Here is a 14,836-nt window from a genome sequence, read left to right as displayed (position 1 = left end):
AAAAAGCATTTGAGAAAAAACATTTGAACACAACAGATCTAGAAACGCATGATGATCGGTCTGTTTCCACCTCTTGAGAGGTACTGACCACTGCCCTCTCAGAGACATGAACATGTTAGTAAGTTGGGGACAGTAGTCAACATGGTGTGGTGCATTATAACCTACAACCTTTGATAGTTGAAATGTGAATGAGTGTGTGGCATACACAACGAGTCCTTGTCTTGCCATCAGCCTGTAGGGGTCTTCAGCATGTGACCATGTCCATCTTGCTTAGGAAGGTCCTCATTGGCAGAGTGATTAGGTCATTCACAGCCCGGGGCAGAAGCTGAAGCTGAAGAGGAGGCTCCATTAGATTATCCATCTATTAAACCCTCACACATGCCTGTTGAGGTCCACCTCAGATCACACATGCATGAGGTCAGGTGAGAAAAGTGTTCTGAGTAATCTCCAGGAGAGCAGACGCAGAGCGATAAAGAAAATGGAGAAAGAGGGTGAAGTTTGGAAACAGAACCTGATTGTCATTGATAATGTCCATGGTTGGATTTGGATCAATTAAGGGCTGGCAGATGTGCAGATTCATGGTTGACCCCGGGGCTTAAAGAACACAATCCAATTTCCCTCAACCAATGTAATACCATTAGGCTGGATACAAACAGACAGCTGAAGGGGGCGGAGTCTTCTCAAAAGCAGGGAGGAGGACCAGCGCTGGACCAGAGGTAGTTAGAGCCACACAGGAGCCAACTTTTGCGACATCATCAGGGAAAGCTTTAGAGATTGTACGTCCACTCTTTGGGTTTGCGATGATCTTCAAAAACCTCGGCCTTCGTGATGCCACCATCATGTACTTCACAGCCTTGGCCGCTCTCATGATCATCCTGGTGGCATCCTACCAATCACCGGTCCATATTACAGAAGTGTCACTGACCCAGTCAAAGACCTACAGTTCGGTGCCGCCACTGCCGATGCCGTTCCGTGTGCCCCTGGATCCCAGAGGAGAGCTCCAACTGGCATGGAATGTCAGCTACAAGGACCAGGAAGTGTACATGAGACTGAGGATCAAGGAGCTCAGACATGGCGTGGTCCTGGGGTTCTCTGGCAGAGGGGAGCTGACCAACGCAGACCTGGTCGTCCTGTGGGACTCCGGCATTAAAAGTTACTTTGGGGTGAGTAACTCTCCGCACTGAAAGGAGCATGAATATTGTTATTCTGTCGTCCTTTACTTCAAAGACATTTGTGCCACTAATACATTTGTAGGTATTATTCAGTCGAGGTAGAACCACGCCAATATATCAAAAGGGCAAAGTGATCAACAGGTGTGGGAGTCACAAACATTATTTTAAAATCATGAACAGTCTTTGCCCACACACACGTATGTATTGAATAATATTGCTGTGATGGTGAAATTGTATTAAATCAAGTCATAAGAAGAAGAGCTAATAGCAACACAAGGAGTGACAAGTAGATTTGAGCCCTTAAAAGCAACATTCAGATGCTTTTATGAGACATTCCTTTATTTCTGGGGGGAAAGAAATATCTCACCTTTCAGGTCACTAGAAGTGGTCAACACAATATTAATCATAACAATATTATATTTGAAGATTCTTATAATTTACGTGATATTCAAGAGCTAAAAGAAGTACAACATCAGAAACAAGTAAAGTAAAGTTACAATAAGGTAAATATATAATAAAATACCTTATATTTAATGAGCAGAAAACTCTTAGTCAGGTGCCTAGATCGATCAAACTCAAGGTACACAAGAGAATAGAAACAATGTGGCAATACAGTGTTTTCACTCCTTCAGTTCCTTGTATCATTGATCACACACTGACATCAACAACAAATATCCCTCACACACCTCCAACAGGTTCAGAGACATCTAAGTTGTCGTTCTAAGTGACGACACCATGACGCCCCAGTTTTAGCTTCACTGCAATGCACCCGAGGTCACTTAGCAGAACACAAGAAAAATCTTGATCCCAAAGTGGAGACTTCAACCTCAGAGTGACACAGCCTTCTCTGATGGGCCACCTAGAGCTGCAGCAGTCTGAATGCGGAGAAACACAACATATCCTTCTAACTTTTAACACTATTAAAAACTCATTTGAATAGACGTGATATTGCCCAGTTTTCCTTCTTACCTCGGCATTGCAGATTTATTATTGAATCACATTCATGCACTCATGTAAATGTGCATATATCCTGTATCTTTCTATGCAGAATGACATTATCATTGTATACAACAGGGTCCCTACCATGACGTACTAGTAGAGATGTTGAATAAAAGCGTTTATCTCTCGTAGCTTTGGTACATGTTGCTTCAGATGGTGGCTGTATTTATCCGGCAGGTCATAAGGGAATACTGAGGTAAGAAGCCAGAGACTAATCTCCAACTGCCAGATCTAGAAGCCCATTTGCATCAAGAAAGGCAAGAGCGCACATGAGACAACCAAAGGCAGAGGCGGAATAGTTGTGCAGCCCTATTATGACGTCAGACAGACTCTCAGTCAACAATCTCTACAGGATCTGGGACGCATCAAGCGTCATTCCACTCTGTCATGAGCAAGCAGCGGAAAAACATGAGAGCATCTAGCAAGATTCGACCCTGATAGAAGTGTAATTATATCAACTACACTTACGTTCAGGGTTGACTGACAAGGCATGCCAGAAAGCTCATGGAGATACAATCGAAGGAACGATTTCCGTTACGATTCTGGTGGGTTCTCAGCAGCATCAGACCAATGCAAGCTTTGGTTTTGAATGGACCCGGTTGCAGACTCAGGGGTCATGAAAAGCCACTTGATATCGGTCATTCTGACCCAAGCAAACACTAGCTCTACTTCACTTCTCATGTGGACGACTGAGCTCTGCATCCCATTTCTGTGCCCCCAACTGAAGCATGACGAGTCAGTTATGTTCACATTGTCTATGGTCAGTGGTTTTGGACGGTTTTACCTATGTAGGATCAGAACATGGACATGCTCCCTGGCTCTGCAGCTCTTCTACAGACAGTAGACCTCATCATTGAAGCCTCCTGCTTCACTCAGATACAGACAGAAATCCAAATTTACATGTTCACCTGGCGGTGAAGCTGCTTCACCTCTTTCAAACCAGATTCAGACTTTGGTCTTGCTTCCCCTTTTTAATCCAAAGAACGGTGAGCTTGATGATGTGATGCTGAACAGCACAAGGAAGCTAGATGATGGTTTCTGTTTGTTTTTCGCTGATGATACCAACTTCTGAACTGCTTCTTTTGCGAAGAGTGAGTGTAAACAAGTGCATTAAGGCCAGTTCTTTCTTAAGACTCGAGCAGATATTTGTGCAACATGGTCCGGCGAAGGAACAGTTATATAAGCGTGACAGAGGAGGCAGAACCAAAGAGAAAGTGCTCTGATGCTATTCCGAACAGATAAGAAAGTGAGCAGCATCACAGAAGCCGATCGACTCAGGTGTTGTGAAACCAGTGAGGCGCAAAGACAGTAACACTCATTTGAGATCAACTCTAAATTTATTCAGTCGTTGCAGACGTTATCTCTGCTGGACGTTTCATTGCCGTAAACAGAAATATCTCGAGAACAGTCCACTTTCCTGGTTTCTCATCATATTCTGCAAGTACAGTAACTTTAACCTAGAAGTGCAGAAGGTTGTGATGAAACAGGATACTACACCCCAGCAGTGCCAAAACCCACTCTTAGCTGTCCTTCTTTCTCCATAGGGGAAAACTCGACCCAACAGCCCTATTGTTGTACTCTTGGTGTCAATCCACTCAGCTAAGACCAGGTGACGATGATGATTCACAATACCAGTACTCCACAGGCGTGTAAAGTGTCATTGACTGTACTGTATTCATGACTGTACCATCAACAAGCAGCAGCCCCAACATATTTTTCAGGCCTGACTCATTCACAAGGTTCATCTTTTTGTGAATATAAGCGTTCCTTGTATTGTAAAATTGCTTATGCAACATAAACTCCAAGAGTACAGTGCAATTGTAGTGTAGTTGTAACGTACACATATTGACAAACAATGAATATAAAGTGCAATCATGAAGATTTGTAGACAGCATTAGCTAACAGCCACGTTGCGTTTGCCATTTGGTTGTTTAATTTATTCATGAAATTCTATATTAGCTAATTGTATAAAGCATAAAAGGTCAATGGTGATGATAAGTGCTTTTTTTCCCGGTGAGAACGCCCAGCAACACGTTTCTCAGCAGCAGTTTGACGCTAGCAGAGTTGCTAATACTAAATTAGCTTTTACTAACACTAACAAAAACAATCTGATGTTGTGGTAGGAATTTGGGGATGGAAACAAAATTCTAAATTGAAAAGTCTTGTGTCCTTCTGTAATGCTGCTTTTGGGTCTCTTGAGAAATGTTGACAAAATGAACAAAAACGGCATCAACTTGCAAAGTACCACTGTTTATTAAAGACAAGTACTCCATATAAGGAGCACCACTTCCCAGGAGTAGGTCACCTGAGTTGAGAGTGGGGTTAAATGAAGACCCACCTGGCTGCTCAAGTCGGCAGGTCTCAACAGGCAAATTCCCAATCTTGTGCCAACTAGTGCCCACCACCAAACACAACAGAACACAACAAGTCCTCACATTTCAATTGTTACACCTGGTTGTAAAATGTCCACAATCCTAATAAGTACATCAAATTCGGTATTGGAACTCTTGCTCCGTCTGTCTGCATTATATATATATCATGTCACTGACTTTTTGTTCCTGCCGTTCAGGATGCATGGAGTGACAGTAACGGCAGAGTGTCTCTGGACAACCAACAAGACTATGAGTTGATTCAGGCAACGCAGAAGTCTGACGGGTTCTACCTGCTCTTCAAAAGATCCTTCAGCACCTGTGACCCCAGAGACTTTCTCATTGAGGTGGGATATATATATATAAATCCTGGTGCTCAAACAAGGGTGTGACCAATAAAATATATGATGAGATCCTGTCACCACAAACCATCTCCACATAATGCTGAACAAAACATATAGATTCAGTAATCTGACAGAAAACAATGTCTAGTATCGAGCCATTGCTACAAGGAGCGATGATATGTCGAAATTCTTTGAAGTTAGATGGAAAAGTTGGAATAGCAAGCAGCACATCTCCTCACGCAGTCATTACTATAATTGTGGTTTCCATGGCAACACATTACCACTCCATTGCAGACACAATACAGCTACTCATCACCATGACAACATAATGAAAAGTTCTCTCTGACCACTTCAGAGTCTGAGCCTGTTCAATAATTATGAAGATCTTTTTTGATGACTCAGGAGGGGACGGTGCACATCATCTACGGCTTCATCGAGCAACCACTGACCTCACTGGAGAAGCTGAACTTGTCCCGCATCCAGACAGGGCTGCAGAGAGTTCTGATGCTGCGGCCCGACACGCCACCACCGAAACTTCCTTCAAACCTGCAGACCATGGACGTGGTTTCCCCGGACGTCATCATCCCAACTCAGGAGACCACCTACTGGTGCCACATCAAGAAACTGCCAGAAAACATGCAGAAGAACCACATCGTCATGGTAGCTGCAACTAGAGGAGAGGACAGTGCGGATACAGAGCTACAGTTTACAAATATTCAGAGTCACCAACCCAAAAGAACTAGCAGAAAAATGAATTGTCGGTTTGGGAAGGGTTTCAGCCTTTTATACCAGCCGAGGGATTTCATTGTTCCGTACTTATTTTTTTGCCCCACTTTTTACTAGAGTTACAATGTGGGTCACACTACAAGACAAAAGGAAAAACTATAATACACCACGAGGATTGAGTCCTGCAAGTGAGACAAGAAAACCACCCCAAAAAAGGACGATGAATCCACCAAATAAAGAAAATGAGCAAAATGAAAAAACCTTCAGATAGGCGAAGAAAACAAAATTATTGAACATCAAATGTGATTTTATTTTATTGTCTGCAATCTGTAAAAGTTTATTAAAAAAACTCTTGTAATTTAGTGAAATGAAGAATAGGAAATTCATGCTTTTCAAGTTGAAGAATGAGGATCACTACAGAGCTGCTTCCCTTTATCCCATCCCTCAGTACGAGCCAGTGATCACGCCTGGGAACGAGGCCATCGTTCACCACATCGAGGTGTTCGAGTGTAACCCAGACATCAACATTCCAGACTACAGCGGCGACTGTGAAGACAAGATGAAACCAGGGAACATCAACTACTGCCGCCACGTACTCGCTGCCTGGGCTATGGGGGCTGAGGTAACGTTCTTATCAACAACACAGATCGGCAATGTTGCGCAAACATATGAACAGAGAAAATACAGAAACCAGTCAGAACGCAAGGTCAATTTTGAGAAGATGCCACGCCACCTTCTGTCTGATAATATGGGCAGAACTGTAGGAAGTTGATAAAAATCTCAAAGAATAAAGCAACATATCATTTAGTAGGCATTGAAGGTTAAATTCTCAAACAACCAGCATAGTTGAGGAGGTTGTGTTTGAAGTTCAGCAGAACAAATGAAAACTTTTCTGCAGCCCAGATTCAGCATTCAAGAGGTGGAACATCAGTTCAAGCCTTCCATGTAAAATCAATTCCTGAAAGACAATAGCTTTCCTGACTCTTGTTCAACTTGTCTGCAGTAGATTTGTTATAAAAAGGCTGTTGCCTCATATCAGCTCTATAAATTGGACATCAGTAATGTTGCAAAGCTGGGAGGCACAATCTGGGAGCAAAAACAAACACAGACACTTGGGAAGACAGACATCGGGGAAACCCTCCTCAGGTATTGGGAATTACAGCAAATAAATTGTGCAACTTACAGAGAACCATCAAAGAATGAAGCTGCTTGTACTCTGACTCTAGGCCTTTTCTGATCACATGATGCTGCCAAACTGATGTGAAAAATAATCTGTTTCATCGCCTTTTAAAGGCAGTGAAAAGTGATAGAGACATTTTAGGACCTCAATGTCCCAAGCAAGTGATTAACGGCCACTGTGTGTGTGTGTGTGTATAGCCTTTTTACTATCCTCCTGATGCGGGTTTGCCAATGGGTGGTCCAGGTTCTTCTCGGTTCCTTCGCCTAGAGGTCCATTACCACAACCCTCTTCTACTGACTGGTAGGTAAACAACTGCACATGAATTAAAAGAGAATCACTGCGGACTCTCACTCTTATACCTTGCTATTCCTTACTATGGTCTGCCCACCCGCACCAAGTGTCCCAAGCGTGTGTACAGAGGAAAAATACATTTTGAAAAAAAGACCTAGGATCAGCAGGTTCAGTACTTGAGTTCGTGTGCAGGTCGGCGTGACTCTTCAGGGATCCGTCTTCACTACACATCCAGCCTGCGGCCCTATGACGCCGGGATCATGGAGCTGGGTCTCGTCTACACTCCCCTCATGGCCATCCCTCCAAAACAACAGGCCTTCTACCTCAGTGGTTACTGCTCCTCCAAGTGCACCCAGACTGTCGGTAGATGATTGAAAATAAAGCTGAGGACCCACTTGCTGACATCATGTGTGACGTTCCAGGCTCTTCCTCAAGGAGGGATCTACATATTTGCGTCGCAGCTCCACACCCACCTGGCTGGACGGGAACTGAGAACGGTGTTGGTGCGGGGAACCAAAGAGATCATGGTGGTCCAGGAAGACAAACACTTCAGTACACACTACCAGGTCATGCTCGTATTGAAATGTTTTTCTTTTCCATAGTTATGGTATGATATACATTGGCAATCTTTAAGTAGAAAGTATATAAACAATTCTCCATTATCAAATAAGATGTTGAATCACAACGTATTTAGCCTTTCCCCCATTTTCTCCTAGTTTTATATGATTTAAGTCAAATTAATTCTATCCTCTCTGCACCCTCACAACAGCTCCAGTAGATGGTGAGACCCCTGAGAAAATCGAATTGCCCACCCCTGTGTCTTTCAGTCAAATATTATTCTGTGATTTGAAATTTCCATTCTACTTTTTGTACTCTCTAACAGGCCATCAGAAATCTGCAGAATATGGCCCATGTTTTACCTGTAAGTTACCTGTGCATTCAAAGAGGCAGATATGCTGGACATAATTCATGTTCACCGTCGCACATCCACCACTGAGTTTCTGTGTTTCCGCCTGCAGGGCGACGTCCTCATAACCAAGTGTACGTTCAACACGGAAGACAGAAGCAAGCCGACAATGGTGAGCAACAACAGCGGAGTGAATGTACAGGCTGTTCTCCTGTTTTATTGCTCACCATATTTCCCTTCACTCCCTTAAATCCTCCCTCTTCCTGCCATCACTCATCTGTTCGGCGCCTCAGGGAGGTTTTGGCATCATGGATGAGATGTGTGTCAACTACGTCCACTACTATCCTCGCACTCAGCTGGAGCTCTGCAAGAGTCATGTGGATCCGGGACACCTCCAAAAATACTTCAGCTTCATTAACAGGTGCCTGCGAGAGAACACATTCCTGTGTTTGCACATCATCTCATTCATAGCTAACACACAAGATGCTCTGTGGAGTTGGCCAAATGGACAGCGATGAATACCTGCAATCTTTCAGCTAGCATCATGACTTTATCTGGTAGCCTTTCACAGAGAGACGAGAACATACCTTAGAACCCGCACAATGCTCTAAAGAACATGTTAAACGGGAGGTGGGCAAAATGTGGCCTGGGGCCACACGCAGCCCGCAAGTTCCTCACGTCTCAATACTGTGGTTCAAACACTGACATTTCATCAAGGAAAAGGCAAATGGTACTTATACAGCGTTGTATACCCATGGTAATACAGCGAGCATAGTGCTTTACACCCAGTCACACACATAATCGTACACTGTCGGCACTAGGTGGCAACAAAGTGCACCATCTGAACCAACAAGATCACACAGGTGTTAAGTATCAGGTACACAATGACACATACATGGAACCGGCAGTCTCTCAGGCACAGGCCCATCACAGTACCAACTGATAGATGATGGCAGCAAGATAGCACATAGTCTACAAATATACCCTGCTACATGATAACAGGTCATGCCGACACTTGTGTATCACACCCATGGTGTCTGGAATTATGGGGTGTTAGATCAACATGTTCTCGATTTGAGGAATTCCAGCATGCCCTGCAGGACTGCCGATGACAGCCCTACTGTAAATCTATGGATCCAGTCGACACCGCTGCAGACTGGGTTTGCATCAGGCATAAACTGACAAATAATTATGCATATTCGAGGTCTCTAATTTAATATCGAAATTTGATTTCTCTTTCAACACATCAACCACCTCAATGATCCTGATCAATACTCAACTCCTTCCTCTCTCCCACCAGATACTATGGAAACGACCAGTGTGTGTGTGGAGAGCCAAGTGTGTCGGACCAGTACTCCCAGCTACACTGGGACGCCTTCAGCTCCACAGTGCTGGACTCCCTTTACAACACGGCCCCCTACTCTATGCACTGTAACCAGTCGTCTGCTCGCCTCTTTCCAGTGAGTCACCAGAATGCCGTCAAAGAAACAACAAATCGACTGGAATCAATTAGAATCCTTCACAGCGCCAATAGGATTGGAATTATTTACACATGTCAATAGCACAACATGGCGGCTATTTGTATTCATGGATTATCTGAACACAGCACTGTTGTCGCGACGCCAAACCAGCTAAGTTTGTCTTGTTTCTGCAGGGCCAATGGGACAAGGAGTATGTGCCAGTGGTCACATCAACCCTGGAAGCACCCCGATATCCTTGTGAGGGAGGGAGTCGTGCAAAAACCACTGTTCCCATCCCCGTCTGACACAGAATAAGGCTTTTAATCTCCACACTTCTTCATGTATGTTTTAATATCTATGTAGCTCAGCAAAACAAGCTTTTAAAAGAACTAAATAGACACTTGAAACAGGAGAAAAAAATACGTTGTATGGTGAATTGTTAATTTCTGCCGCTCTGATCAGTGAATAAAGAGTTCTAGAATTTTAAATATTTTCAGATTCTGCATGTTCTCTTAATGGGTGGGGCTTGCTGAAGTTCAAAGGGTCCACACATCCATCCTCATCTGCATATCTGTTGCCGGGTCCACCAGCTCCAACTGGGGGATCCTGAGATGCTCCCAGGCCTGAGAAGAGATATAATCCCTCCATCTGGCCCCTCGGGCTCCTCCCATCTGGCCGTGCCAAAGGGAGGCACCCAGGGGGCATTTCATGAGACACCCAAACCAACTCAACTGACTCCTCTCTACGCAGAGAAGCAGTGGCCCTACTCAGAGTCTCTCCTGAGTGACAAAACTCCTCACCCTATCTCTTAGGGAGAGGCCTGCCACCCGTCGGGAAAACTTATTCCAGCCGCTTGTATCCAGGATCTCATTCTTTCGGTCATGACCCACAGCACATGACTACAGGTGAAGGTCAGGACGAAGATTGATCTGTAAATAGAGAGCTTTGCCTTTTCTGTGTGTTGCAAACATTTACGCAATAAGGCAGTGGTGTCGAACTGGATCAAGCAATGGTTCTGTAGACTAGTAAAGCCACTGAATTGTTAATAAGAGTCACACATCTGGAGAACGCTGTGCTACGTCCCTGGTTTGACGCGTGAGAACTCGAGTACAAAATGAAGTAAAACATGATTCATTCATGATAAGTCTTCTAAAATAAATGAATTCACCATGAGCCAACTCTAAAATATCAAACTAAATAACAAGGTCACTTGCAAAACTCCAAAATAACCTAATAAAATGTATCAGTCCTCAGGAAGAATGACACTGAACAAACACCTTGTTTACCTGTCTGGTGCTGCAGATTGGAGGAGCCGTGGCACCGCTCCTCTGCTCAACATGAGGAGGGAGAGGATAATGATCACCACATGGAGGTTAGGGAGTTCCACAAAAAAAAAATACCAAAATACACCTGAGTGGAACTGATGAGGGCGTATCTTTAAGAATGAAGATGAAGCCAGCTTGTGAAGGGGCACTTTTCTCAAGCATTGAAAAAGGGCCGGTGGTTTGACATTTGGACTCTTGCGTGTGTTGATTTTCTCATCATTTCATTCTCCTGGGAATGTCCCTTCCAGAAATAACCGACACCTCCCTTCATCATTCTGCAGAATATCACCATCAGCAGAACAGCACAACATCACAGATTGACCACTTCAGCTCATAAACGGGCCTCCTAGATAAGAGACAGTTTAAAACAGAGCACTGGAAAGACATTATAGCCACATTGTGAAACAGTTATGGACATCTGATGCAATGTTTAAGAGTGAGAAAATTAAAGTGGTGAATTGGAAGTTTGGTACATTCTGAAACTCATATTCCTGTTGAGGGTGTCCTGGACAAAAAAGATATATAGATATTAAAGTTTCCATTTGAATGAGAAAGGACAACATGCAAGAGACAGAGACAGGCAGGGAAGTTTGGAGACAGAATCATGGCGATGGCTTGGACACATGGAGAGGAGCGCAGCCGTGGACAGTGGGACTACAACTGCTGGAGATCGAGGGGATAGGGTTATAGTTATAAATGAGAGGATGAAGTGCAGCGATGTCACTGGGAAGAATGATGAAGTTATGAGTTTCAGACAGTAGTGTGTCACAGAGACCAAAAAACCACAGTCACTTATACTCGGTTACATTTACATAACACACGTTTGAATTAATGATCGGACCACATGAATGATTTATCATACTGATTCCAGCACATGTCATCAACTAGCGTGTTTCCTGACTCATCAGTTCAATAGAGGCATTTGCAAACAAGATGAGGCTCTTTAAACTCATTTGGGCTCAATTTTTCTTTTTGGGGATTCACAACAAGTGATTAATGAGTCTTCTTTTGTCTTGGAGGCGCAGCGCAGCAACAGGTGTTGAGCGGCAGCGATACACAGAACAATTGGATCAAAAAAACAGCAGAAGAAAAGTCCGATTGTTGGTCGAAACACAAGCAACCAGATTAACAGACAGTGGCTTCTACATACCTGTGTTGTTAACCTTGCTTTGTCACTTCCTTAGTCTCTGTCATTTCCAGAACACACTTTTTGATCACACGTTTTAACTCGCTGAACGGCATTTATTCATCACAATATGCAGACACAGGAGAAGACTCCAGGTTATACAAATCAATTGAAATTTGTAAACTTCATTTCATGAATGAGACTTTCACAGTTGAACAGCGACACAAGCAAAACATACTAGCACGGCTGATGCACTTCATTAGAAACAATGTCCAGGCTAATCTTAAAAACTACACACCATTATCTTCTGGATTACTCTAGAATAATGGATGAAGGCACCTTTTGCACATGATAGGTTTAATCTAAATGACTGGTGAGGTATAACATGATGACACTCTGGTCACTTCATTACACCCTTGGTGGTTTGGCTATTACGACATACAATCCTTATTCATCACCATTCATGTTAAGACTAGTTCACAGTTCTATGTCAAAGACACATTAAATTGTCAGCATTTGTAGTTCTTCATGGATCTGAGTAGAAAACTTTTTTAACATATAATTTGAGACAAAACTTGTACCTGACTGTTTGACTGTTTCATAAACACATTTCCTCTCAAGTGTAGATGCCCTTCACACGTTTGTTCTCGGGGTCAAACGGAGATTTGAGGTGAGGCTTGGCCTTGTACGTGACCCCCATCCTCTCCAGCGTGAACTCTCCACTCTTAACGAAATCAGCACTCACCTGTTGACGACAGAGAAATCGCAGAATGCATCAGTCGACCGACCAAAGCAGGAAGCAAAATGAGAAATAAAAAAAAAAGAAAAGTAAAAACAACAAATTGTCTGAGGCAGTGAAATGAAAATGCAGGAAACCACTCCGTCACTCATGAGTCATCGCCGGCTTCCTCGTCACTCGGGGAGATCATCTCTCTCTCAGATTCCGTTCCTCTTCCTATTCTGCTCACTGTGGGGTTTTTTTCTGCCTCACACGGGGACAGCTTTGTCACACTTCAATTTCCACAATAGCAAATGGATATTAATTTGTTGAGTTCTGTACAATTAAAGCATTAAAATGTCAGCTTGTCCGAATGTTGTGTGGAACTATGGTAATTATGCAAAAGTACATTCTGTGAAATAAGTGTCCCTCTTTCCATTCCAACAGCACAAATCTCTCCCGTTCGCTTTCCTGTCTGTGTCTGGTTCTTTTTACGGTTCTGCTCCAACAATGCAGGTTGTGGCCACAGTCAAGAGAACACCAATGTTCAATTGTGGTAATGTTGCGTCGTTCAATCATGAATTCATGGTGACAACAGCTCACAGTAATCCGACACGCAACTCTTTGCATTGAGCTGACCAACTCATGCTCACAAAGTCATCCACCAACATGGACGTGACTGTCACTCTGCATCCTCCAGCATGACAACATTCTGTGAATGGTCACCCCAAATAACTGCCAAAAATTACAATTTCAGATGTCCATACAGAAACAGCTTTCAAACATGCAGGGAGGTGATTTATTTTTTCAGATTTGTTCTGCATTAGTCTCCTGAATCCCCCACCCCACAAAAACACCAAGAATTCTGCAGACTGCAACCGCTTGACTGTGTCAGTTACACAAACAAAGATTTGGGACACAGGGGATTTTTCCAAGTCATGATAAAGTTACAATAAAGTGTCTTTGAATGGATTTCAATGGATGTTGTGCAGCAAAACTTTTAAATTTATGAACATCGGAGTATTCCCAAGGTCGCAGTGAGGTTGAGCCCATCCCAGCTACACAGGGTGTGAGTCGGTAAGCGGTTGCGAGAGATTCAAACTCACTCAGCGTACAACAGAGAACCACCTATTAAGCACTGAAGTGGGAGTAAACTGCAGTGCCCAGTGAAACACTAAAAGGACACAAGCCCCATGCACACACTCGCCTTAAACTGGGTTCAAACTTGAGGAGGAAATTCCATCCATAACAGCAACCAATCCAAGTTGCACTCAAGTGTTTAATATTCTCAGAACGTTTAAATGCTTTAGAGCAAGGACGTTTTTCCAGTGACTTATGTAAGATATGAATTTGTGCCCCCCTCTGACTCAACCTTCACAAAGTTTGGGTGGAAAAAGGAGAGAGCAGAGTTTTAAACCTTAGAATAAAGAGCAATGACGACCTGCATTAAACCATCCTACAGCCTAGCAAGCAGCTGTTCCTTTGTAGTACAACAACAGAAGCAAATATTTAGAAGACCATTACCACGCCGCCATCCGGATTCCGGATGTATCCATATCCAATAGTTTTGTCGATGAAGAAGCCATAATCTGCACGCCGCAAGTGTCCCACTGGAACACCGTTACGGAAGATGGCCTCCAGTCCAAACATCGGAACTTTCCTGTTGAGTAAAGGGATTAAGTGAAACGCCAAAAAAACAATAATAATTTAATAATAATTTGAGATGGGGGGTGCATTCTGTTCTGTTGGAAATATTAAGATTTTTGCTCCATGTGATGTTGTACATGTTGCCATTTCAGTGAGTTAAAAGACTGCTACTAATAATATCCATGAAATCTGGCTCATATTTTTACCACCTTGCTATGAGAAAGATAAAATTGGACTGACTCATCGATGGTGAAGGCAACAATCCGCCTCCTCAGCCCCTCCTCCTTCTGTTTCTCCAGTCGCTCGCGGCCCTGGAAGGGAATGGAGCTCTTGAGCTTGCAGGTGAAGCCAAGCCCAGCCTCCAAGGGTGTGTCATCCGGACGGAGGTCAGCGTGCCAGTGTCTATAACCTGAGGGAGGGTCAAAGAGTTTTAAGGGGATCTCGGGTCCAGTATTTCAATTTAATGTCATCAAATCTTATTGACTAATATGGTAGTTTGACATCAAAATGCTTGTGATTTCATAGAAAACAATCCATTTACATTGAATGACTGGCAAGGACTAAGAAGAGTG

The 14,836-nt window shown here is 43.5% G+C and overlaps 2 protein-coding genes across 2 annotated transcripts in view; one reads left to right on the top strand and one right to left on the bottom strand.

Moving 5' to 3' along the window:
• Positions 1–733: 733 nt before the first annotated feature.
• dbh (dopamine beta-hydroxylase (dopamine beta-monooxygenase)) lies at positions 734–9,893 on the top strand. Its single transcript, XM_053849831.1, has 12 exons — positions 734–1,163; positions 4,741–4,887; positions 5,287–5,544; positions 6,059–6,232; positions 6,988–7,090; positions 7,274–7,440; positions 7,504–7,647; positions 7,965–8,003; positions 8,101–8,160; positions 8,282–8,409; positions 9,289–9,448; positions 9,643–9,893. Exons 1-12 carry the CDS (start codon positions 801–803, stop codon positions 9,751–9,753), a joined length of 1,854 nt encoding a protein of 617 aa, XP_053705806.1. The 5' UTR covers positions 734–800; the 3' UTR covers positions 9,754–9,893.
• A 2,101-nt stretch (positions 9,894–11,994) lies between these two features.
• sardh (sarcosine dehydrogenase) overlaps positions 11,995–14,836 on the bottom strand; it is a 28,353-nt gene continuing 25,511 nt past the window's right edge. Inside the window, exons 20-22 of the mRNA XM_053849817.1 lie at positions 14,505–14,673; positions 14,142–14,277; positions 11,995–12,644 (exon numbers count right to left, since the gene is read on the bottom strand). Of these exons, the coding sequence (XP_053705792.1) occupies positions 12,516–12,644; positions 14,142–14,277; positions 14,505–14,673 (434 nt within the window). The 3' untranslated portion in view covers positions 11,995–12,515. The remainder of the gene's footprint in view (positions 12,645–14,141; positions 14,278–14,504; positions 14,674–14,836) is intronic.

The sequence above is a fragment of the Synchiropus splendidus genome, chromosome 1 (assembly GCF_027744825.2).
Source record: "Synchiropus splendidus isolate RoL2022-P1 chromosome 1, RoL_Sspl_1.0, whole genome shotgun sequence".
Taxonomy (NCBI): Eukaryota; Metazoa; Chordata; class Actinopteri; order Syngnathiformes; family Callionymidae; genus Synchiropus; species Synchiropus splendidus.
The sequence above is the reverse complement of the archived record's forward strand: the minus strand, read 5'-3'. Positions and strand labels throughout refer to the sequence as shown.

Bases quoted from the DNA above. Each gene is read 5' to 3' on its own strand.
- dbh (XM_053849831.1), top strand. From the start codon at position 801: ATGATCTTCAAAAACCTCGGCCTTCGTGATGCCACCATCATGTACTTC. The intron at 1,164-4,740 runs GTGAGTAACTCT...CCTGCCGTTCAG, and splicing joins GCATTAAAAGTTACTTTGGG to GATGCATGGAGTGACAGTAA. The intron at 5,545-6,058 runs GTAGCTGCAACT...CCCATCCCTCAG, and splicing joins AGAAGAACCACATCGTCATG to TACGAGCCAGTGATCACGCC.